Consider the following 26,661-nt stretch of genomic DNA (forward strand, 5'->3'; position numbering starts at 1 on the left):
ATCACAAAATATTACCCAGAAGAATAGAATATAACTTTATTATGGTCACCGACCAGCAATAGACATACAATATATTAAAAAAATAATATTGACATAAATAGTGGATAGTAACATCCCTGTTAAGAAAATACATGATCTCAAACCATTAGGGACACTCCATAATTTACGTGAGTGGAGAGCTGATAAATATGTGAGTAAATTTTTTTTCCAGAAATTATTATAGATATCACCAAAAATTGGTACAAGTTGACAGGTATAATTCTGTAACAAATTTTTTTCTTATGGACATTGCAGCAATACAGAATTGGTAACCGGGTTTTAGTCCTGGAGGAGAAAGCCTATATAAAAGTCATCTGCCCTCCCTGGCAATCTCTCTAGTAAAGGGAGAATATATACTGACCTATAAACGCTATATAACTCACAGTACAATAAAACATGTGAGTTATCTTCAACTTCTCCTTTACCACATATACATACCCGTTCTGCTATTGGTGTTCTCTTATACCTACCCTGCTGAGGGGAGAATATTAAATTTGACTCTGAAGAAAGCTATTTTTTGTTTTGGGAAGATCAGATCATTTAGATATCTTGCCAATTCCCATACACTCTGTTTGATTCTGTCCCTGTTGTGGAGAGCCAATCTATTTAGTTCTTCTTGCAACTCCATGTCCTTCATTCTATCAATTACTACTTGCTTTGCTTTGTCAATGCCTAGGGATATTAAGAATACTGGTGAGAGCCCATAAGAGCCCAGCTTGTGGTCTATCGCCTGTTTCCAGGGGGAGGGGAAGTTTTTAGTCAACTCTAGCAGGGACAGTCCCTCTGGAAAGAAATATATATTTTAGTCAATAAATGATCATCATCTTCCAGGCTCTTACCTGAATTTGAGGCATACCTCTCTCAATTCTTAACTGGGCATTTGAAGTTCCTTTGGGTACAGCTAAGATGGCTCTCAGGAATTTGGTTTGTATGATTTCTAGCAAGTCTTTTTTTTTGCAAGGATTCCTATTTGTGCCCCATAAAGAATTTGCGCCAATGTTTTGGCCTCAAAAAGTTTTAAGGCAGCAGGTACTAATTGACCTCTGCCTCTGTAAAAGAAATGTTTAATTGCATTTGAGAACCTATTGGCTGCTTGCAATGTATGCTGCAGGTGTGCCTTCCATGTCCCTTGTGAGTGGAAGATCACCCCAACTTTTCTAAATGTCCTAAACTGTTCCAATCTATGTCCTTCAATTTTCCAGGAGTATTGGCTGGGACCTTTAGTAAAAACTAAAATTTTTGATTTATCAAAGTTAAGGACCAACTTGTTCTGTATACAATAGCCAAGTGTTTCCCTAATTGTTCTCTTCAGTCCTATGGGAGTTTGTGAAATAATAGCAGCATCATTGGCATATAGGAGAATTGGAATTTTGCGTTGTGCTAGGTTATAAAAATGTAGATCAGGATTCTGTAAGAGATCGATCAGGGGGTTAATATAGAAGTTAAAAAGGGAGGGGGACAGAATGCAACCCTGCCATACCTCTTTTTGAACCCTTACTGGGCCAGTAAAAGTCCCTTAAGGATTACACCTCACTTTCAAGGTGAAATTAGCATACAATTTTTGTATGAGGAAAAGGAGGCATTTATCAGTTGTGGTGCATTTTAATTTCTCCCATAGGGTGTTCCTGGATATTGAATCAAATTACCCACAAGTGAATTTACTAACAAATAACAGCTTGGAAATCTACAATCTCTTTTGAATTATTTTGATTTTATATGTAGGAAGTTTAAAAAGCACTGAATTAATTGATGGATTATTTGAAAAAATGCCACTTAGATTGTGAAGACTTTATTTGAATTAAAAAATGTATGTTGCTGGGCATCTGTTAAAATATTTATGTTAACTACTATAGTGAAATTAATGTATTTTTAATACAAATATACAATCTATTCAGTCTTTATTATATTTTTCTTTTGTCACTACAGATTTGATGAGGAACAGCATCTTCTGGCAGAATTACAGCATAACTTCAATAAGTTTATTTTATGGTTAAACGAAGCCAGCAGTGTTGTCAGTATTCCAGCTGAGCCAGGAAATGAATATCAGTTAAAAGCCACCCTTCAAAAAGTAAAGGTAATATAATTAGGAAACCATTGTTTCCAATTGTTTCTTTTTCCTTTCCTTTCTCCTCTCACCTGTGAAATTTAAACACTGTAAACATCTTGAGAAGCTTTCCCAGCATGATGGGTTACTAATGTGTTGGATTATAACTTACATTTGTCAACAATTTCTAAGGTTTTCAAATAGGACTTCAGTGATATTTTTTGGAATCATGTGAAATATAGCAAGAGCACTCATACTTATATACCACTTCATAGTGCTTTAAAGCCCTCTCTAAACAGTGTACAAAGTCAGCATATTGTTCCCAACAATCTGGGTCCTGATTTTACTGACCTCAGAAGGATGGAAGGCTGAATCAACCTTGAGTTAGTCAAGATCGAACTTCTGCAGTATTGCATTCTAACCACTGTGCGACCATGTGAAACAATGAAGTATATTCTGTTTATGACAGAAATGGATTGTCACAACATAGAAATAGATTGAATATATGACACTAAGTTATTGTCAACTCTTAGCAACCAAAATATTTTTAATATTTATTTTTTTGAAAAACAGTTTTAAAATGATATATCATTTTAGTCAAAGTACAGTTCTGAAAAAATTAGTGTCCACAGACAGTTTTGAAAAAAATATTAGGTCATGTTTAATATTACTGTTTTTGATTCAAACTAAAAAAAAAGATAAAGACTCACTTGATTCGAACCGAACTGCTGGTGATTTCATGGATATATGCAACCTTTGCTGTTTTGCTGTCATCTCTATTCATTAGGTGCATGGACAGGGAGGTCTTACATCCTCTGGCTTTTCTAGTTATTCAACTGTTGTCTGTGTTTGAAAAGCCCTATGTTTCTGACTTGTCCTTCCTTAGTCTGACATTCCACAGATTCAGCTAGAGCACTTTCTTCAGCATCAGATTCACTGAGAGTGTGAGATATGAGCCCTGTCAATGACTTTTATAATCTATATGAAAATTATAATCTGCTGTATGTATGTATGTATGTATGTATGTATGTATGTATGTATTATGCTTATGTACATTTAAATTGATTTTGTAATTGTTTGTCACCCAGAGTCATTTGTCTGAGATGGGCAACTGTAAAAATTGAATTAAATAAATAAATACATTTCTGACTTGCAATGCTTCTATCACTTCTAAAGTGTTCATCCACTGAGGAGCAACATCAGGATTGAGTAAATGGTTTCCAGATTGACTTTCTGAGGTCAAAGATAATTGAGACAGGGGCAGTGGTAGACTATTGACAAACTACAAAGCAATATTTGGACTTATCAAAAGAAGACAAGATGTTTCAGCAGGGGGAAATAAGTGGGTTGCAAAAAGAAATGGTGTCAATGTTTCAAAGCATTTATGATATTATGATAAGGAATCACAGGGAGATAAAAGTTCTAATGAATAACATAGATGGGATGCTAGAAAGTGTTCAACAAGGGATAATGAACAATGAGCAAAAAAGCCCAGGAAATAGAGGAGATAATAGAAACCCCAGGAGAAAAGATAGGACAGACAAATCAACAAATAAAACAAGAAGATAAGAAGGAGAAGGCAATAAAGTCTTATGAAACAATTCAGGGAAAATAAATACTAAAAGACCAAAAAATGGTACTGGATAAACAGAAAGATATTCTTGAAAAGAAGATAGAGACTTGGGCAGACCCTCTGGAGGCTTGGCAGCAAAAGATAGTAGAGATGGAAGAAATGATTAGGTTAAACAGGAAAGATAGAGATAGAGATAGAGATAAAGACCCAAGGGAGAGTTTGGGAGGCAAGTCAAAAAATGAATAAGAATTGAAATATTAAAATGGACAAGAGATGATGGATAGAGAAAATACTGAGGTAACACAAGATTGGCTTTACTAACAATTTTTCCTTTTGGGAATTATAACGGATTGTACAGGGATTGAGACTAAATTGATTTTGAATTTAATAACAGCAGCAAGACTGTTAATTGGACAATACTGGAAGAAAGAAGAGGTACCTACAATAGAAGAATGGATACTGAAAGTCATTAATTTGGCTGAGATGGCTAAAATCTCAGCGTTTTTAAAAGACAATACGCAGGAAAGATATTTAATTGAATGGAAAAAATGGATTGATTATCTACAAAACAGATATCAGATTAAGAAATATCAGATTGCCTTTGAATAATTAGAAAGTTATTTTATGTAATGGGGAGGGGGTTGGGAGATGAAAAGCTTTGGATGTGGTTATTTGGATTGGAAGGGAAAATTTTATTCTATGTTTGGTTTATGTATAACAATACCTTGTGATTGACCCGGGAAGCCGGGGGGGGGGGGAGGGGGGAAGGGGTTTTTTTTTTTGGGAGGGAGGGGGGAAAAAGGGGGAAAATGTTTTTGTTTTTTAAAACTCTTTCAATAAAAAAAAGAGAGGGCTGTAAAAAGATTGGCTTTACTAAGAACAGAGGCAGAAACAAGAAAAAAAGGAAATGTTATTATACATATTTCTATATAATATACTAAAAGTAAATAGTTAGATGTTGAAAAATGGTGACATTATGTATGTTTTAATGATATTATTGTCATTAGAAGGGTGGACTAAAATACTGAACAACTAAATAATGAAGGCCTATATTTTAACATAAATATGTATAATAATATTACAATTACATAAGTATGATTTAAGTAACAAATATTATTAATACTACCATTACTCCTTGTATCCAAATGAATGATACCCAGATGCCTCACTGTTCATGTATTGACATTGATGTATATTTAATTTTTTTTAAAAAAAAACAAAGTGTCCATCCAGAGCTGTAGCTTCTGTAAAATCCAAATCTCTCCCAAGAATTCAGGATCTAATCATAATTTGTTACACTGTCTTGTTCCCCAGAGATCTCTCCTTATGTCACCAAAAAAAAAATATGGAAAAAAGGTATGCAAGATTTTTTTTTTAATTTGAAGAAATCATAATAGTTCACTATACTAGTATGAAAATATTTCTGAAATATTCCAAACTCTTTGCAAATGCTTCATCCCTTTGAAGCAACCAGTAGGATTGTTCTTGAACATGAGGCATATAAACTTGAATAAAAGTTGTGGATATTTTGTTCTGAATTGAGCTCTTGAGTCTATTTGCCTTAGCTGATAAATCAGTAGAAATGAAGATAAGGAACTTGAAAATTCTGCTATTCATTTTAAATGTTGCATTGGTTTTTTCTAGTTAAAAGTGGAAGAACTACCTCCACACAAGGGAATACTGAACCAATTAAATGAAGCTGGAGGAAAAGCACTCAGTGTTGCATCACTGACCCCTGAAGTAAAACATAAGCTTGACAGTAGACTCAAAGAGGCCAACCATCACTGGATCAAGGTTAGACATATTAGTAATGAAGTTGTAGTTTATATGTGTGATCGGGAACATGTGCTTAAGGAACAGCATGCTTTAGCCTCCTCCCCTGCCCTCAGCATACATGCTTAAATATAATGATGTTGCGAAATCTTCTTTACAGACAAGCTCCTGTTTCTTGGACAATATTAGATAACAGAAGTCATAATGAAATTAGCAAGTGAATGAGGCTCTATTGTTTTTCCCTGGATGCAGGAAATAATTTTCAAAAAGGCCTATTAAAGTCAATCCCCTGTTGTTTGTGTTGTAATTGCACTTTAAAATTAAAGTCAGATTAAATTACTGTCCTGAGGCAAAATACTTTAACAAAAACAATGTATAATAAAGTTTTGCTTTGCTTATGTTCAAGTCCTTTAGGATGAATACACACTTTTTTAAAGAGACCAGATACTTAATACTAGTTTTCTCTAGTAGTAAAGAAATAAAAGAAATAAATAAAAGGACTTTCTCAAACTAAGAATAAAAAAGTTTACCTATGCATTACATTCCTAATTTTTTCTTAATTACACAAATTTATAGGATAGTTTTATTTTTCTTGCTAGAGATAATTAAATATTTTACATTAATAAAATATTTTCTAAAGACCCCCAAAACTATATACATTTATTTAATGGCAATTTTAAATTAGAAATTGAGCCTTTTTTCCACTTCAGAAATGTAAATTGTATGCCCCAATTCAGTTAAACTCAAGTTTTCACATTACTCATCTAAGAGACATCAATATTTCTTTGAGGGAAATGGCAAAAATATGTATAAGAATATAAGTGCCATAGTGAGTGAGACCAGAAGTACATTGACAAATTTGTCAACTTCTATTTGTGTGGAGTTTATATCAAATTATATTTCTCTAGTCAGCATGGCTATTGGTAAGAATTCCAGGAGTGGAAGGTCATTTGTCTGAAAGCTGACAAGATTCAGAAACGTTTGTCTACTTGATATAGTATATTTTGCTTACTGTGACCAACCAGATGCCTCTAGTGTGAGTTTAAGGAAGACCTGATTGCAGTTGCAATTCTTCTAATTGGTACTAAATCAGTGGTGAAATGGAGCTGGTTCTATCCGGCTTAGGTGAACCAGTAGCACTGGTGGTGGGAGGCTCCGCCCACCCACCTGGACATTATCATGTCCTTTTTTGACACTCTGCACATGTGCAGAGGTGTTGCACGTGAGCAAAGCGAGCATGCACGCTCCCATTTGCAAACTGGTAGCAAAGGTAAGTGGATTTCAGCCCTGTTCTAAATATGTATGCATACATATACAAGTATATATATTTAGGTTAAATATTCTAAAGTGGCTTTTTTCCAATGGAACAAAACATAAAATATTTTCAGTTTTCCAATCTTAGAAAACAATGGGAATTCAAACCAAGCAGTAACTTCCTGCTTTTCAGCCTAAGAACCAGTAGATTCCTTTAAGAATCTGTAATAAGAGTAAAAAGGGAACTGTTTATTACTTAAAATTTCATTATAAATCTTCATTTAACATGGAACATTTGTACGTTAGAGAAGTTTTAATAAAATTTATCAGCTTCCCTGTCTCACAGGAGCAAACCCAGCAATAGCTATTAGTAAGTTGTGTGTGGTAAAGAAATAAAAAGCTGCCAGCAATTAATCAAAACCCTTTTAAAATCATAATCAGGAAATAAAGGCAAGCACACTCCCTAGCTCTGACCCAGCCATTAACATTGTCAAATAGTAATCTTTGCATTTAGAACTTACATTAGCAGAAGCATCAATATTTATTTACATTCCTCTTCTGCCTTTTACCTTTATTTACCTGGTATGCCTCCCATGAGTTTAAAGTTAGGTCTCCAACCTTGGTCCTTTGTTCAGGATTAACTCCCAGAGTCCCTCAGCCAGCAAAGCTGGCTGAGGAACTCTGGGAGTTGAAGCCCACAAGTCTTAAAGGAATCAAGGTTGGAGACCCCTGCTCTAAAGCAGTGACTTATCTACAAGACAGGAAGGCAAATGATTGATTCCAATCCCTGAAATATTGAAACACTGCTATCATGTCTCCCCTAATCCTTCTTTTCATTAAACTAGACATGCCCAGTTCCTGTAACTGTTCTTCATATGTTTTAGCCTCCAGTCCCCTAATCATCTTTGTTGCTCTTCTCTGCACTCTTTCTAGAGTCTCAGCGTCTTTATCTAATATAATGTAAACAAATTAGTAGTCTACGTGGACAGATTACCTATCTAGAATCTCAAATCTGTGCTCTCCAAGCAGAAATTAGGTGCCCAATTCAGCCATTCCGCTCTACTGAGCTGCCATGCCATCAGTCTTCTCTACCACAAACATCCTGCAGGAGAAGGGCAGTATGGACAACCGTGGGATCTGGCAAGGTGAGAGTTGTAAACCATAAACACAAAGCTTTTGCAGTGTCCCAGTATAATAGATATAGTGCCCTTGCTGACCTTAATAGGGACATTAAAGTGACAGGTCAAGGTAATTGTGATACTGACAACTGAAACAAGCAGGGGATCATGGTCCAAGGTGAAGAACTTACTTTGGAAAGGGGAAAATGTGAATCGGGTATTACATATCGGTCAGACAAGAAGAGCACGGTATCCAAAAAGAGAAGCCACTTTCTGATTGGTGATTCAATTGTAAGGGATGTAAATTTAGGAGAGGATAAGGAGGTTTTGAAAGGGGTCAGGTTTCTGCCAGGTGCTACTGCCAGCAGAGACAAGAGGCATATTTTTAAGATAGTCAAGAATGCCAGTAAGGATTCTGATGTTTATGCTATTATACATCTTGGCAGAAATGAACTGTCCCAAAAGGATGTACTTTCTGTGCAGAATGATTTCCAGAGCTTGGGGTATGAACTTAGTAGTATAGGTTGTAGGTTGATCTTGAAAAGATAGGTTGTATCTTTTCAGGGGTTTTAACAGTACATAAGGAACAAAAAGGTAAAGGCCAGCATGTAGTGGAGTTTAATGTATGGCTAAAGGAGTGGTGTAAAAGGGAAGGCTTTGGTTTTATTAGTCATGATGTCTGCAACTGGTCCAATGAAAAACTGTACAAAAGAGATGGATTGCATCCATCAAAGAAAGAGACTGAGTTACTTAGCAATAAATTCACAGATTTTCTGGAGAAACATTTAAACTGAACAGTGGGGACAGAGAATTAATGGATACAGAAAATTTCCATCCCTAGCAATCCAAAATTAATAGGGTTATCAGTGCATGTAACATAGATTTCTGTGTGGATAAGATTATCAGCCCTGCTATCAAGAAAAACCAAGCATTTAATAGTGAGTGCCATACCATATGCACTAGTCAAACAAGTGGCAAGAAAGTAGGGGCAGTCAGGCATAACACAGGTTATGTAGACAGTAAACACAAGGTCAATCAAAATGGACTCAAATGTCTATACACCAATGAACAGAGTATGAGGAATAAACAGGGTGAATTAGAAATTCAAGTAAATGAGGGCAGATATGATATTGTTGCCATTATGGAAACTTGGTGGGATGAAACCGACAAATGGAACATACATCTAGAGGGATATAAATTATTTAAAAGAAATAGACCAAATAAAAGATGAGGTGGAGTTGCACTATATATAAGAAATAACTACATCTCTACAGAAATAGAACACAAAAATGATGAAAATTATCTTGAATGCATTTGGGTCAAAATTAAAGGAGTGGGGAATGATATTGCCATAGGTCTATACTATAGACCTATAGTATAGGCCACCCAACCAAACAGAGGAAGTAGATGAACTTTTTGCTATTCAGCTAATTAAGGTATGTAGGAAGCACATCACAGTAGTAATGGGGGATTTTAACTACCCTGACATCAACTGGGAGATAAACTCTGCACCAAGTGGAAGATCCAACAGGTTCCTAACAAACCTAGCAGACAACTTTGTTTCCCAAAAAGTAGAGAAGGGAACAAGGGGATCAGCCTGATTGGACTTAATTCTCACTAACAGAGATAAAATGGTAGAAGGTGCTGAAGCTACCGGGGCTTTGGGGGCAAGTGATCACTCAATATTGGAATTCAACATTATGCAAACACAAGTAGTAGAACAAAGTCAAACTAGAGTCTTGGACTTTAAGAGAGCTAATTTCAATAAACTTAGAGGGAGCTTGAGAAGGATTCCATGGATGAGAATCCTCAAGGGGAAAACAACTCAAGAAGCTTGGGAAATTTTGAAAAGTGAGATTATAAAAGCCCAGTCTAGCACAATACCAATGAAGAAGAAAAATAATAGATCTCAAAAGAAACCAGCATGGATGCATAAAGAACTATCTGACAAATTGAAAGACAAAAAGGACAAATATAAAAAGTGGAAAGAGGGGCAAATAACTAAGGCAGAATATCAGCAAATAGCCCGAGCCTGTAAAGATGAAGTGAGGAAAGCTAAGGCTCACAATGAACAAAGGCTAGCGACTAAAGTAAAAAATAACAAAAAAAGCTTCTTCCAACATGTTAAAAACAAGAAAAAAGTCAAGGAAACAATTGGCCCATTGCTGGGAGAAAGTAGCAAGAAGGTGACAAGCAACAGGGAGAAAGCAGATCTACTTAACTCATTTTTTGCATCTGTCTTTACACAAAAGGAAAAAACGATCCAAACTATCAAAAACAGCACCACAAAAAACAGATTAACAAGTTAAAATAGGGGAAAAATGGTAAGTGAACACCTGTCTACCCTAGACGAGTTCAAATCACCAGGACCGGATGGAATACATCCAAGGTTCTGAAGGAACTGGCAGACGAGATCTCAGAACCACTGAACTATATCTTTCAAAGATCCATGAGCACAGGGGAACTGCCACAAGACTGGAAAAGAGCTCATGTAGTTACCATGTTCAAAAAAGTTAAGTAAGTAAGTAAGTAAGTAAGTAAGTAAGTTACTTACTTACTTACTTACTTACTTACTTACTTACTTACTTATTTCAAAAAAGGGGGAAAAAAACAGATCCAGGAAAGTACAGACCTATCAGCCTGACCTCAATACCCGGGAAGATTCTGGAAAAGATAATCAAGCAACGAATCATTGAACACTCGAAGTAAACAAATAACCAAAAGCCAACATGGGTTTGTCAAAAACAGATCATGCCAGACTAATCTCATTGCATTCTTTGACAAAATGACAAAATTAGTGGACCAGAAGAATGCTGTCCATATAATTTACTTGGACTTTATTTATTTTATTTATTTATTTATCAAACTTATATACCGCACCATCTCCCGTAGGACTCAGGGCGGTTCACAGGCATATTAAAAACCAATATAATAAATAAGCATTAAAACCCAATTAAAACTAAATATTATCCTGGCCTGATCACTAAAACAATAAAAACCAGTAAAACCCCCATTAAAATTTAACTAAAACATTTTATTCTTAGGCTAGTCCCGCACGCTGGAATAATAAAGTCTTCAGTTCCCGTCTGAAGGTCCGGAGGTCGGGGAGTTGTCGTAATCCCGGAGGAAGCTCATTCCACAGGGCTGGTGCCGCCACAGAGAAGGCCCTCCCCCTGGGGGTCGCCAACCTGCATTGTTTGGTCGACGGCACCCTGAGGAGGCCCACTCTGTGGGAGCGCACAGGTCGTTGGGAGGCAATCGGCAGCAGAAGGCGGTCTCAAAGGTATCCCGGTCCTAAGCCATGGAGGGCTTTAAAGATGGTAACCAGAACCTTGAATTGCACCCGGAAGACTACCGGTAGCCAGTGTAGGCCGCGCAGGATAGGTGTTATATGGGAGGAACGCGGTGCTCCCTCTATCACCCGCGCGGCCGCGTTCTGGACTAACTGGAGCCTCCGGGTGTTCTTCAAGGGGAGCCCCATGTAGAGAGCATTGCAATAGTCCAGGTGTGACGAGGGCGTGAGTGACCGTGCGTAAGGCGTCCCGGTCAAGGAAGGGGCGCAACTGGCGGATCAGGTGGACCTGATAAAAAGCTCCCCTGGCGACGGCTGTCAAATGTTCCTCTAAGGACAGCCGATCATCCAGGAGAACGCCTAAGTTGCGCACTCCCTCCCTGGGGTCAGTACTTCCTCCCCCACAGTCAGCGATGGTGTAAGCTGACTGTACTGGGACGCCGGCACCCACAGCCACTCTGTCTTGGAAGGGTTGAGTCGGAGCCTGTTCCTCCCCATCCAGACCCACACGGCCTCAAGACACCGGCCCATCACCTCAACGGCTTCATTGGGGTGGTTCGGGGTGGAAATGTACAGCTGAGTATCAGCGTACAGATGATAATCCACCCCGAAACCACGGATAACCTCACCCAGCGGCTTCATATAGATGTTGAACAGGAGAGGCGAGAGAACAGACCCCTGAGGCACCCCACAAGTGAGGCGCCTAGGGGCTGACCTCTGCCCCCCTGCCAACACCATCTGCGAACGGTCAGAGAGATAGGAGGAGAACCACCGATAAACGGTGCCTCCCACCCCCAATCCCCCCAACCGTCGCAGCAGGATACCATGGTCGATGGTATCAAAAGCCGCCGAGAGATCTAATAGAACCAGAACAGAGGAACAACCCCTGTCCCGGGCTCTCCAGAGGTCATCCACCAACGCGACCAAAGCCGTCTCGGTGCTGTAACCGGGTCTGAAACCGGACTGGAACGGGTCCAGATAGACAGTTTCCTCCAGGTGTTGAGGAAGCTGATTTGCCACCACACTCTCAACAACCTTCGCTAAGAAGCGAAGGTTGGAGACTGGACGATAGTTCGCTAAAACAGCCGGGTCCAGGGAGGGCTTCTTGAGGAGGGGCCTCACCACCACCTCTTTCAAAGCGGCGGGGAAGACACCCTCCAACAAGGAAGCGTTGGTAACTTCCTGGAGCCAGCCTCGTGTAACCTCCCGAGTGGCCAGCACCATCCAGGAGGGACACGGGTCCAATAAACATGTGGTGGAGTTCAACCTACCCAACAACCTGTCCATGTCCTCAGGAGTCACAGGATCGACTTCAGTAAAGCATTTGATAAAGTAGACCATAACCTACTACTAGATAAAATAGAAAAATGTGGGTTAGACAGCATCACCACCAGATGGATTTGTAACTGGCTGACCAACCGCACTCAACATGTAGTCCTCAACGGAACTACATCCACATGGAGGGAAGTATGCAATGGAGTACCCCAAGGCTCTGTTTTAGGCCCAGTACTCTTCAGCATCTTCATCAATGACTTGGACGAGAGGATAGATGGGGAACTCATCAAATTTGCAGATGACACCAAGCTGGCAGGAATAGCCAACACTCCAGAAGATAGGCTCAAGATACAGAAAGATCTTGACAGACTTGAACCTTGGGCTCTATCTAACAAAATGAAATTCAACAGTGAAAAAAGTAAGGTTCTACATTTAGGCAAAAAAATAAAAATGCACAGGTACCTTATTTATTTTTTATTTATTTATTTTATTTATTTATTTTATTTTGGCATAACAATATACACAAGCATCACACAAAAAGATTATATAATGTATAAACATATATATGGGGAAAAACAAGGAAGTATAAGCATATATATATATAGGAAAAGAACAATAGGACAGGAACGGTAGGCACATTTGTGCTCTTATGCACGCCCCTTATGCACGCCCCTTATATGTGCTCTTATGCACATATACCACCTTATATGTGGTACCTTGCTCAATAGTAGTAACTGTGAGACGGATCTTGGAGTCCTAGTGGACAACCATTTGGATATGAGCCAGCAGTGTGCAGCAGCTGCCAAAAAATGCCAACACAGTTCTTAGCTGCATAAACAGAGGGATAGAATCAAGATCACGTGAAGTGTTAATACCACTTTATAATGCCTTGGTAAGGCCACACTTGGAATATTGCATTCAGTTTTGGTTGCCACGATGTAAAAAGGATATTGAGACTCTAGAAAGAGTGCAGAGAAGAGCAATAAAGATGATTAGGGGACTGGAGTCTAAAACATATGAAGAATGGTTGCAGGAACTGGGCATGTCTAGTTTAATGAAAAGAAGGACTAGGGGAGACATGATAGCAGTGTTCCAATATCTCAGGGGCTGCCACAAAGAAGAGGGAGTCAAGCTATTCTCCAAAGCACCTGAAGGCAGGACAAGAAGCAATGGGTGAAAACTAATCAAGGAGAGAAGCAACTTAGAATCAAGGAGAAATTTCCTGACAATTAGAACAATCAATAAGTGGGACAACTTGCCTCCAGAAGCTGTGAATGCTCCAACACTGGAAACTTTTAAGAAAATGTTGGATAGCCATTTGTCTGAAATGGTGTAGGGTTTCCTGCCTGGGCAGGGGTTTGGACTAGAAGACCTCCAAGATCCCTTCCAACTCTTTTATTATGTTATGTTATGTTAATATCTAATCTTTTAGTAAACCAATGGCTTTAGCCTTCCATTCTCTCATTCCATATACATGTCCACAAATATATTTTATCTAATAACATCATTCATTCCATCATTTTAAAACCATTCAGTTTAATATTTCAGTTAATAATAATCTTTCTCTAATCTATACTAACATAACTTTCCTTCTACCATTGATAAAATAAATCCCATATCTTATAGTATTGCTTTTCTTCCTGCTCTCTAATTTCAAATGTCAATTTACTCATTTCTGCACATTCCATTATTTTCCTAATAATTTCATTTTGCAGAGGTATTTTCTCATTTTTCCAATTTTTAGCAAACACAATCCTAGCTGCTGTTATAATATTCACCATCAGATATCTCAATTCTCTACTATATATTTCTGGTATGACTCCCAATAAAAAAACTTCTGGCCTAAAATCTATATGTTTTTAAATCATTTTTTCCAACCATGTGTGTATTTTAGTCCAGTATCTTTTAGCTTCCACGCATGTCCACCACATATGGTAATATGATCCAGGTGTCTGATAACATTTCCAACATTTTTCAGATTTGTCTTTGAACTTTCTGGCAATTCTTGTTGGGGGTAAATGCCACCTATAAAACATCTTATACAAATTCTCTTTATATGCTGTAGACATTGTCATTTTATAATTATGTGTCCATAATTTTTGCCATACCTCTAAATCAATCCCATGACCAAAATTCTTCCCTCAAGCAATCATCGTTTCCTTAACTTGTTCTTCTTCTAGTTTAATCTCTAATAAATATCCATACAGTTTCCTGATTAAGTTGTCATCAGCACCTGTTAAAATCTTATCAAGACTAGTCAGATTACTATAGAAACCTTCTATCTTGGAATCTTTATCATATCTGGAGCGTATTTGCAAATAAGAAAACCAGTTCACCCTTTTCGTTTAACAATTCTTTATATCTAACAATTTGTTCCTTTCTAAATGTAATTGCATATGAAGAAGCCTCGATAGTTGACACCCAAACTGAATTTTTTTTAAAAATGGCTCTTCTTAATCCTCACCCAATTTAATAACAAAGCCTCTCTTACAAAATGTTTTCTAAAGTACCCCTGTGTTTTAGCTTGTCCATACCATAAAAAAGCATACCATCCCATTAGCAAGTCATGGCCTTCCAGAGTCAGTATTCTATTATTCCTTAAGATTATCCATTCCTTGGTCCACATTAAGCTTGCGGCTTGGTAATATAATTCCCAGTTGGGTAACCCAAAACCCCCTCGTATTCTCACATCATGCAATAGTTTTAATTTAATCCTCGCTTTTTACCTTGCCAAATGTATTTCAATATTATTTTATTCAATTCCTGAAAAAAAAATTTCCCCAATCTAATTGGAATTGTCTGGAACAGACATAATATTCTAGGCAAAATATTCATTTTAATCGTTGATATTCGTCCAGTCAGTGATAACTGCAAATTTTCCCATTTTGCCAAGTCTGACCCAATCTGCTGTTTGAGTTTACTGTAATTGTTCTCTTTCAAAGTGCTACACCTTGCAGTTAAAAAAATCCCCATGTATTTAACTTTATTCGTAATCTGCATCTCTGACCTTTCTGCTAGTTCAGCTTTTTGCTTCTGCAACATATTTTTTGTTAAAATTTTCATTTTATCTTTATTTATTTTCAAACCTGCAATTTCTCCAAATTCTCCTGTTTTATCTATCAATACATTTATAAATTCTAATGGGTCCTCAATAATAAAGACCTAATCATCAGCAAATGCTTGTAATTTATATTCTTCCTTTTGAATTTTCATGCCTTTTATTTCTCTTTCCTCTCTGATGCTTCTATTTAGAACTTCCAATGTTAAAACAAACAGCAGAAGGGACAGCCGGCAACCCTGTCTTGTTCCTTTTTTAATTTGAATCGGTTCTGTCAATTCACAGTTTATCATTACTTTAGCTGATTGCTTATGGTATATAGCTTCTATTGCTTTAATAAATTTTCCTCCAAAACCCATCTGTTCCAGTTGTAAAAGCATAAAATGCCAATTAACATTATCAAAGGCTTTTTGTGCATCAAAGAAAATCAATGCCATGTGTTTTTCCGGATGTGCCTCATAATATTCTAAAGTATCCAGTATTATTCTCATGTTGTTTCTAATGTGTCTCTTGGGCAGAAATCCATTTTGGTCAGAATGTATAAAATCATTCAAATATCTTTTCAGTCTTTCTGCCAGTATTAAAGCAAAGATTTTATAGTCTGAATTTAACAGAGATATAGGCCTATAGTTTTTAACTTGTTGTGAATCCGTGTCTTTTTTCGGGATAAGTGTAATATATGCCTCTGTCCAAATCTCTGATTTTTTTTTCTTTGACAACACTTCATTCATAACATCCAGTAATGGAAGGCTCAGCTGCTCTTGAAATGTCATATAGTATTCAGCTGACAATCCGTCTGGGCCTGATGCTTTTCCATTTTTTGTTTTTTAAGGGCTTGTATTAATTCCATCATTTTTATGTTTCCTTCCAGCATCAGTTCAGTGTCTTTAGAGATCTGAGGTAAATTAGCTTTCTGTAAGTAATATTTGATATTCTCCTCTTCAATATTCTCCTGTTTATATAAGTCTCTATAGAAGTCTTGCACAATTTTTTCTTTTCTTCATTCCCATATTTAATCTGACCTTGATTATCTGCTAATTGTCCTTTCCATATCATTGTTATGGGGTTATGATCAGCCCAGGTGTTGGTTTCTATATCAATTTTTTTCTATATTAAAGGTCAGTTCCATCATCATCCATATCATACCTATTCTAGACAACGATAAATGCCTATTTTAATAAAAAGTATATTGTCTATTTTCCTAGTTTCTTTCTCTCCATGCATCTTTTAAGTTCATTTCCTCTAACATTTTAAAAACGATTTTGGGAGGATCTTTCTGCTTTGCTTCGTTGCTTTTTGTGTTCTATAGTCAAGTTTGCCATTAATTACACCATTAAAATCGCCCAATATACAAATATTCTCATAGTCCAATTCAACAATTTTTAAATGTAGTTTCCTGTAGAAATCTTCTTGATTATCATTAGGAGCGTATAAAACTACTAAAAGTATTTTCATATTATTCTCTGTTATTTCCAACATCAAAATCCTACCATTCTCATCTGAATAAATTTGCTTTGCCCTAATTGTACTTCTAATGTATAAAGCTATTCCTCTTTTCTTACATTGTGGCAGTGAGGTAAATACTTTCCCCAATTTTGGTTATTTAATAGTTGTTCATGTTGTTTTTTAATATGAACTTCTTGCAAACAAATTATATCCAATTTTAATTTCTCTAATTTGTAAAATGTTTTCCTTCTCTTTATAGCCGAATTAAGTCCATTAACATTTATTGTTATCTATTTTCTCTCTTCCATTCTCATACTTTATAGTTAGGATTTATCCCTCTTGTTGATCTTGGTTCACATCGTAGCTTAGCCTGTACCTCACCCCCCCACAGCGTCTTCTTTTTCAATCATCGCCAGTAGCTCAGACTCCTGAAGTTCAACCAATGTGATTTCTCCACTTGTGTCAATGTCTTTTTCTTTGAAATATTCTGCATAGAAGTCTTTGGCTTTATCTAATGAATCTATTCTATATTTTTGCTGTTGCCATGTAAACACCAGACCCTCTGGGACCAGCCATTTATAGTTGATACCTTTCTGTAATAAAATTTTGGTCAAAAAATGGTATTCTCTTCTTATCTCTCTCACTCTTCTTGGAACTTGCTTCAATACTGTAATTTCTTTATACTTCAGCGTTTTATCTCTCGCGACTTGCTATATTTGTGCTTTTATTGATTTTTTGGTGAATCTTATGTGCACTTCTCTTAGGAGATTGTTTCTTGTTGCATATCTCGTGTGGACCCTAAAAATCTTGTCAGCACTATCAATCATCTCCTTCTTACTAATTTCTAGAGCCTCGGCAAAAATTTCCACCATTTTGCCACACTAGCTTTACATGTTCTTTGAGTATCTCATTAAATATAATGTATAATGTAAACTAGGACACCTTTGTATAAGTGTTCATTCAGCACTTCATTGATTAATTGCATGAAGACTACTGGGGCTCCTTGCAGACCAAACGGCATGACTTTGAATTGGAAGCTGCCAAGCGGACAGTTAAAGGCTGTTTTCCATTTGTCTCCCTCAAGTCCAGTTTAGTGAACACCTTTCCTTTGGCTGAGTGGCTTAGTGTGTCCTTCATGAGTGGGAGGGATAGGTGTTTTCCACAACACAGTATTAATTCCATGAAAATCCATGCAAAGCCTCATCCCTCCATCTTTTTTTTTTCTTTAAACAGTACTGGGGCAGCCACCCTAGACGTTGCGGGTTGGATGAAGCCCCACACTAAGTAGGCATCAATGTACCTTCTTAGCTCTTCCATTTCCTTGGGAGTCATGGAGTTCATCTTTGGCTTGTGCAGCTTGGCTTCTGACATGAATTCAATTGCACAATTGGTCGGGTGATGAGCGGGGAGGAAGTTATAATCCTCTTCATTAAAAATTTCTGATAGATCTCGGTATTCCATTGGCACTTATGGGCAGCCAGGCAGTCCATTGATCACAGAGACTGCGGCCTGCAGCTTGCTAGTGTTGGCATGACTTACAGAGACTCGGCCTCAGTCGGGCTTTACGTGGGGTAGCAGTCTGATGCCTATATTTAATTTTCTATAGCTGTCCTTCCAAGTAATGATTGGTCCCCATTTGTCTAGCTAGGTAAACCCCAGTATGATTGACTCAGTCCTTTTTGGGGCTATGATGAATCAGATGAGTTCTCGGTGATGGCCCATCACTAGTCTGACCAGTTCTGTTACTAGTGTGGCAGGAGCTCGACCAATGAGTATCCCATCAACCTGCTCAAAGCGGATGGGTCATGCTAGGGGTCTTGTACGTATGCCTAGCTGCTCAACTATGGGGAGGCTGATTAGGCATCTGGTACAGCCGGTGTCTATGACAGCTTCTACTTCCCCTTGGGCCCCTGTTTCCAGGGGCCTGTTTCCTTGAAGAGGTGGACCAGTAGGCATTCGGCCAGTCTCTCAGCTTCCCAGCCAGCCTCTGAAATTCCCAAATTAGCTCCTTAGGGGCTCAGCCAGCTTGCTTCAGTGCTTTGATCTGGGATTCAGCTTCCACTTGGTGGGCCTTGTCTTTGAACCAACCCCTGAGCAGTTGGACGAATTCATCGGCATTGTCCAGCTCAGGGGCTTCCTCATCATGAAGCTCAGCTATCCATTCCAATGCTTCCCCCTCATTCATGCCATCTGCTATGGCAGAAATTATCTCTCGATCTGACAGATATTTGTTTCCATATTGATCAGTGTAGGCCCAGACTCTTATTGGGGAAATAGGCTAGCTTCCCTGGGATCCTTTCAAAGGTTGCCCTGAACCAGAGGGGGATAGCTGCCGGTGGGGCCTACTGCTGAGCCAGTTTTTTTTATTATTATTATTTTTATTTTGTCACAACATCATATAAAAAGATTATATAGTATATAAACATATATATGAGTAAATATTAGGAGGTATAAGCATATATATATATATATATAGGAAGAAGAAAAGAAAAACAATAGGACAGGAACGGTAGGCATGTTTGTGTGCTTATGCACGCCCCTTATGGTCCTCTTAGGAATGGGGTGAGGTCAATAGTAGAAAGTTTTTGGTTAAAGCTTTTAGGATTATTGGAAGAGACCACAGAGTCAGGTAAAGTATTCCAAGCACTGATGATTCTGTTACAGAAGTCGTATTTTCTGCAATCTAGATTAAAGCGGTTAACATTAAGTTTAAATCTGTTGGTTGCTCTTGTATTATTGCAATTAAAGCTGAAGTAGTCTTTGACAGGAAGGACATTACAATAGATGATTCTATGAGTTAAATTTAGGTCTTGTCGAAGGCGACGGAGTTCCAAGTTTTCTAAGCCTAGGATTTCAGGTCTGGTGGGATAAGGTATTTTATTGTTTTCAGAGGAATGGAGAACTTTTCTTGTAAAATATTTCTGGACTCGTTCAATTGTACTGATGTCAGAGATGTGGTGAGGATTCCAAACAGGTGAGCTGTATTCTAGAATTGGTCTAGCAAATGTTTTATATGCTCTGGTTAGTAGTGTAGTGTTTTTGGAAAAGAAGCTATGCAAGATTAGGTTTACAACTCTTAGAGCCTTTTTTGCTATCTAGTTACAGTGGGCTTTGGCACTTAGATCATTTGAAATGAAAACTCCAAGGTCTTTGACAGGATGGGGGTCATCTGTAAGGTAATGTCCATTGAGTTTGTATTTAGTGTTTGGGTTCTTTTTTCCAATATGTAAGACTGAGCATTTGCTGGTTGAGATTTGGAGTTGCCAAGTTTTAGACCAAGTGGTTAGATGATCAAGGTCTTTTTGCATGATAGATGCATTGTTTGTGGTGTTAAATAGTTTGACATCATCAGCAAAGAGAACACAATTACTTGCGATATGGTCACAAAGATCATTAATGTATAGTATGAAGAGTGTTGGTCCAAGGACGCTGCCTTGAGGAACGCCACTCTTGACAGGAACAGGATTTGATAGAGCATTGCCAATTTTGACCACTTGTTGTCTGTTAGACAGAAAAGCAGATATCCATTTGTGAAGGGGTCCTGAAATGCCATAGGATTTTAGTTTTAGGAGAAGTTTATCATGTACTACTGAGTCAAAAGCTTTGCAGAAGTCTATGTAGATTGCATCTATTGTTTTGCCTTGATCAAGATTTGTAGTCCATATGTTTTTACAGTGGAGAAGTTGTAAGTTGCATGATAATTTTTTCCTGAAACCAAATTGTTTATTGGAGAGTAGGTTGTTAGTTTCTAAGTGTGAGGTAATGGATTGGTTGATGATTGATTCCATGACTTTGCAGGTGACGCAGCACAGAGAGATCGGTCTGTAATTTTCAACTAAGCTGGGGTCTCCTTTTTTGAAGATAGGGATGACTGTGGCTAGTGACCAAAGTTTGGGAAGAGAACTGGTAGTGAAAGCTTTATCAAAGATTATGCTTAGGGGTTCTGCTATATTAGTGGAAAGTTTTTTTAAGAAGTATGCACATAGTCCATCAGGTCCAATAGATAGCGATGGTTTCAAGTTATGAAGAGCTTTTTCAACGTTATCTTCTGTGAAATCTATATGAGTTAAGTCATCATATTCATTGCTGGTGTGTTTATGGAATGTCGGATATGTGTTATTGCTGTTAACAAAAACTGAGCCAAAGAAAGTGTTGAAGAGGTTAGCTTTAACTGTTTCGTCATTGTATTCTTTGTTGTTAGAATCTTTTAGTGGTGGGATGGATCTTGAGTCTTTAAGTTTATTGTTAACAAAATTATAAAAGGCACGATTGGAATTTGTGTGCAGAAGGTCCTCTTCTTGCTTGGTGTGGTAATTTGTGCATTCAGTTTTTATTTGGTTGCATATATTTTTGTAGCGGTTTTTGAAATTTGCTACATAGCCTTTTTTGTTTCTTTTCCAGAGGGATTTTTTTTTGATTGAAGCTTTTTTATTGATATGGGTAGCTTGCTTTTCCTGATCATGGTGGGCATTTTTCGTACATATAGTTTAATGACTCTATTGATTTCAAGTAGGAAAACTCTATAGTGGTCTTCAGCGGTTGTGCAGGTTGCAAACAGATTTTGCTTATAAGATTGTTTGTTTATAAGATCGTAGTTGGCTTTTTTGAAGTTGTAGCTGGGAATACTATTGTTATTACGATTTAAGTATGGACGTATATTGAGACGAAAATCAATCATGCAGTGGTCACTGTTGGAAAAAGGTTCTTTAGAATAGAATAGAATAGAATAGAATTTTATTGGCCAAGTGTGATTGGACACACAAGGAATTTGTCTTGGTGCATATGCTCTCAGTGTACATAAAAGAAAAGATACGTTCATCAAGGTACAACATTTACAACACAATTGATGATCAATATATCAATATAAATCATAAGGATTGCCAGCAACAAGTTATAGTCATACAGTCATAAGTGGAAAGAGATTGGTGATGGGAACTATGAAACGATTAATAGTAGTGCAGATTCAGTAAATAGTCTGACAGTGTTGAGGGAATTATTTGTTTAGCAGAGTGATGGCCTTCGGGAAAAAACTGTTCTTGTGTCTAGTTGTTCTGGTGTGCAGTGCTCTATAGCGTCGTTTTGAGGGTAGGAGTTGAAACAGTTTATGTCCAGGATGCGAGGGATCTGCAAATATTTTCACGGCTCTCTTCTTGATTCGTGCAGTATACAGGTCCTCAATGGAAGGCAAGTTGGTAGCAATTATTTTTCTGCAGTTCTAATTATCCTCTGAAGTCTGTGTTTTTCTTGTTGGGTTGCAGAACCGAACCAGACAGTTATAGAGGTGCAAATGACAGACTCAATAATTCCTCTGTAGAATTGGATCAGCAGCTCCTTGGGCAGTTTGAGCTTACTGAGTTGGCGAGAAAGAACATTCTTTGTTGTCCTTTTTAATGATGTTTTGATGTTAGCTGTCCATTTGAGATCTTGCGATATGATAGAACCCAGAAATTTGAAGGTTTCTACTGTTGATACTGTGTTGTCAAGTATTGTGAGAGGTGGAAGTATGGAAGGGTTTTTCCTAAAATCTACCACCATTTCTACGGTTTTGAGTGTGTTCAGTTCCAGATTGTTTTGGTTGCACCACAAGGCTAGTCGTTCGACCTCTCGTCTATATGCGGATTCGCCATTGTCTCGAATGAGACCAATCACTGTTGTGTCATCTGCGAACTTCAGTAGCTTAACAAATGGATCATTGGAGATGCAGTCATTGGTATACAGAGAGAAGAGAAGTGGGGAGAGCACACAGCCTTGGGGGCCCTGTGCTAATTGTACAGGTATTTGATGTGATCTTGCTTAGCTTCACCTGCTGCTTCCTGTTTGTTAGGAAGCTTGTGATCCACTTACAAGTCTGTTCCGTACCTGTAGCTGGTTTAGCTTAGTTAGAAGAATGTCTGGAATGATGGTATTGAATGCTGAACTAAAGTCTACAAAAGGACCCTTGCATAGGTCTTTGGAGACTCAAGATGTTGTAGGATGTAGTGCAGAGCCATATTAACAGCATCATCTGTTGATCTATTTGCTCGGTATGCAAATTGCAAGGGGTCTAAAAGCGGATTCGTGATGGTTTTCAGGTAGGAAAGCACTAGCCTTTCAAAGGTTTTCATGACTACAGATGTTAGAGCAACTGGTCTGTAGTCATTCAGTTCCTTGATGGTGGGCTTCTTCGGCACTGGGATGATGGTAGAGCGTTTGAAGCAAGAAGGAACATAGCACATCTCTAGTGATTTATTGAAAATATGGGTGAAGATGGGGGCCAATTGGTCAGCACAGACTTTTAAGCAAGAAGGAGTTATCTTGTCTGGGCCTGGAGCTTTTCCTGGCTTTTGTCTGTGAAATAGGTCCTGCACTTCCTTTTCTGTGATCACTAGGGGTTGTGAACCCAATGAAATGGGGTCAGTTGTAGGAGGCTTGGCTGTTGTTGCTGTGGCTGAGATGGGGTTGTGGAGATAGGTGGCTGTAGTTTCCTTTCAAACCTGCAGTAAAACTCATTCAGGTCATCTGCCAGTTGTTGATTACCTTCAGCCTGGGAAGGAGGTTTGCCATAGCCGGTGATATTTTTAAGAGTTTTCCACATGTTTGCTGGTTCATTTGCTGAAAATTGATTCTTTAGCTTTTCAGAGTAGCTTCTTTTTGCTGTTCTTATCTCTCTTGTTAGTGCATTTCTGGCCTGATTGTACAGCATTTTATCACCTTTTCTGTAGGCTTCCTCTTGGAATGTCGAGCTGCTTAAGTTTAGGTGTAAACCAAGGTTTGTTATTACTGTGTATTCGCAAGTTCCTTGTAGGTACATAGGTCTTCACAGAAGCTGACATATGATGTTACAGTATCTGTGAGTTCATCCAGGTCTGCAGAGGTATCTTTAAAAATATTCCAATCAGTGCAGTCAAAACATGCCTGTAGCTTTAATTCTGATTCCTCTGTCCAGGTTTTCACTGATTTAATTATTGGTTTTATGGCTTTAAGTCTTTGCCTGTAAGCAGGTACAAGGTGAATCATGCAATGATCAGAGTGTCCTACAGCTGCACGTGGTAAAGACCGATAGGCATCTTTTAGTGTTGTGTAGCAGTGGTCTAGAGTATTCTTGCCTCTGGTGGGACAATTGACATGCTGAAAGTATTTTGGTAGTTCTTTCCTTAAGTTTGCCTTGTTTAGATCTCCCAAAACAATGGCCAGTGAATCAGGGTGTTTGGCTTCAGCCTCCATGATTTGGTCAGCTAGAGTTCGTAATGCCTCGTTTACACAGGCTTGTGGTGGGACATAAACAGCAATTAGAAGAAATGAGGAAAATTCACGAGGCGAATAGTAAGGTTTGCAATTGATAATTAGAGTCTCTAAATTGTTGTCACAGAATTTGTAAATTATGTTAAAATCTTGACACCAGGTTGAATTAATATATAGGCATAAGCCTCCTCCTTTCTTTTACCAGATGTTTCTGGAACCCTGTCTGATCGTTCAATTTGAAATCCTGGAATGTTCAGGCTGCTATTTTCAATGGATTCATTTAACCAGGTTTCAGAGAAGCATAGGACTGCTGAATTGCGAAAATCAAAATAGTATTTGTTTAAGAGGAGTATTTCATCCATCTTATTTGCAAGTGAGCGTATATTTGTTAGGAAAATTGAAGGCAGAGGAGTTTTAGTGCGAGTTCTTAGCTTGATTAAGATCCCAGATCTTTTACCTCGTTTCCTTCATTTCCGTCGTTTGGTTTTTTTAGTAATCCATGGCTCCGTGGGAATTGCCTCCTCCTGTGTTAGAATCTCCTCCGTGTTTGTAAAGACAGGCGGGGGTGAGATTAAAGAAAGCTGCTCCTTAAAGAAATGTTCCTTAATTTTTAGCAGATGGTCTCGTGAGTAGGAAATCCATAGTGAGTCACAGAGAACAATTAGAAATAAAGAAACAATTAGAGAGCATTTCACCGAGGCAGCCTTCGTCGGCGCCATCTTAGGTGGATTTTTAATTTGTAGTCCATAAATTGAGTTGGAGTTGTTGCACAAGATGAGATGAAGGCAGTTGTTGAGTCTTGTATTATTAGTTACAAGTTGTTCAAGACCTAGGTTTGTAACGCGTTGTATAGTGTAGTATGGATTGGATCAGTTGTACATTCATTAGTTATCCAGTTTATGAGAGGTAGATTTAGGTCACCCAAGAAGATGAGAGGATATGGGCAAGAGGTAGCCCATGTTAGCAGTGAGGTTAGCATATTTGCATGGGTAATGTCATAGTCAGGGGCTCTGTAACATAGTAAGAATCGAAGAGCAGTGTTAAGGGATAGGTTGCATACAATAGTTTCAGGAAGAGTAAGACTTCCACTGGCAACGCAGGCTTCGTGGACGTTCCTTTGGGATCGTCTGCCCTGGGTTTCGTCAAACCGTCCCTGACAGCGTAAATGGGCTGTCAAACAGTTTGGAATTCTCTCCCCCGGGAGAAGGGGGAGGGAAGAGTGGTCAGGTTTGGGTAGAGCTCCCCGGGAGCCCCTGGAATTTAACCAGGGGATCGAAGGGTGAGAGCTCCCCTTTAGCCTGACGAAGCTCCGTGCCCAGGGTGCTTCTGTTTATACAGAATGAGAAGCCGCGACCATCTCTGTGCCAAGATTTATTTTTAAAGAGAACTCAACACAGACAGAACAAAGTAGGAGGACTAGCAAGAATTTGCAAGTAATAAATCTTAACTTCAGCTCTTAAATAGCTTTCCTTTGAACTAACTTTCAACTTGAGTGGATTTAAAATGGCGTTTGCAATATACAAAGGAAAGTGAAACTATAAAAGGACAAAGGAAGAGAAGAACATAACAAGCTACTTTTTAAATGGAATGAATAAGAACTGTTAATGATTTTTTTTTCTTTTTACCTTTTTCTTTATCACAATGTTTAAGAAGAAAAGTTTATTGAATTTTTTTTTCTCTTTTTGGTAGATTTTACAGTTTAAGAATGGCTCTTAAGCAAACAGAACTAACTACTAAAATCTTGGAAACTTCTTCACTTCAAATATGGAATTATTTTTTTTTATAGGAACTTTTGGAGGCTTATCTTTTCTTAATAAGTTTTTAAACAAGAGATTTTTACACCAATATATTAAAGATTGGAAATTCTTTATTGTTAGATGTTAAGCTGATTGGTGAGCAGATGGTGGAAAATGTGTAAGATAGAAGACAAGGGGAAGGAGAATGCTTAAGATGTGATTTTGATGGTATTTTTTTTAAAATATATATATATAGGGTTTAATTTTTATAACTGACTTATTTTGGGTATAAGGTGTTACTATTTGATATATGTGAGGTATAAAGGAATGGGAAGATGGAATATTGTTTAACTTTTGGAGGATAGATAGAAAAATTTATGGATGTAATGTTGGTATTTGGTTAAATAGAATTTAATTGTTATAATTTTTTTTTAAAGTTTTATTTTCATTTTCCAACAACCTATTCAATATACAGTCTCTTATTCAACATTAGTCATTAAATTTTCATTTGTTACTTATTCAGACCTGCCCAGCTACCACTTCCTTCCTTAACAAACCTTTCCTCCTCCCTTCTCTACTTTCTTCTACTTTCTTCATCCTTCCTCTCCTTCACTTTTCTACGTCCTCTCCTCTTTCCCTACTCTTCTCTTCCACCCTTTCTAACCCTCTCTCTTTCCCCTTTCTTCTTCCTCTCCTTTCCCCCTTTTCTACCTCTCTCTTCCCTACCTACTTTCTTCCTTCACTCCCTCCTCTCCCTCTTCATTCCCTTCTGAAATGGCAGCTGAGCAGCCCCGCTTTCATTTCAAATTATTTCTATTTCTTAATTACATAT

The 26,661-nt window shown here is 37.9% G+C and overlaps 1 protein-coding gene across 8 annotated transcripts in view; it reads left to right on the top strand.

Moving 5' to 3' along the window:
* DMD (dystrophin) overlaps positions 1-26,661 on the top strand; it is a 1,918,566-nt gene that overhangs the window by 1,082,611 nt on the left and 809,294 nt on the right. For all 8 annotated transcript variants that reach the window (XR_009155503.1, XR_009155504.1, XM_058186507.1 and 5 more), the window contains 2 exons: positions 1,966-2,113; positions 5,301-5,450. Coding sequence is in view for 6 of the 8 variants with exons in the window: in XM_058186507.1 (XP_058042490.1) it covers positions 1,966-2,113; positions 5,301-5,450 (298 nt within the window). In the remaining 2 variants the exon portion in view is untranslated. The remainder of the gene's footprint in view (positions 1-1,965; positions 2,114-5,300; positions 5,451-26,661) is intronic.

This window comes from Ahaetulla prasina, chromosome 5, assembly GCF_028640845.1.
Source record: "Ahaetulla prasina isolate Xishuangbanna chromosome 5, ASM2864084v1, whole genome shotgun sequence".
Taxonomy (NCBI): Eukaryota; Metazoa; Chordata; class Lepidosauria; order Squamata; family Colubridae; genus Ahaetulla; species Ahaetulla prasina.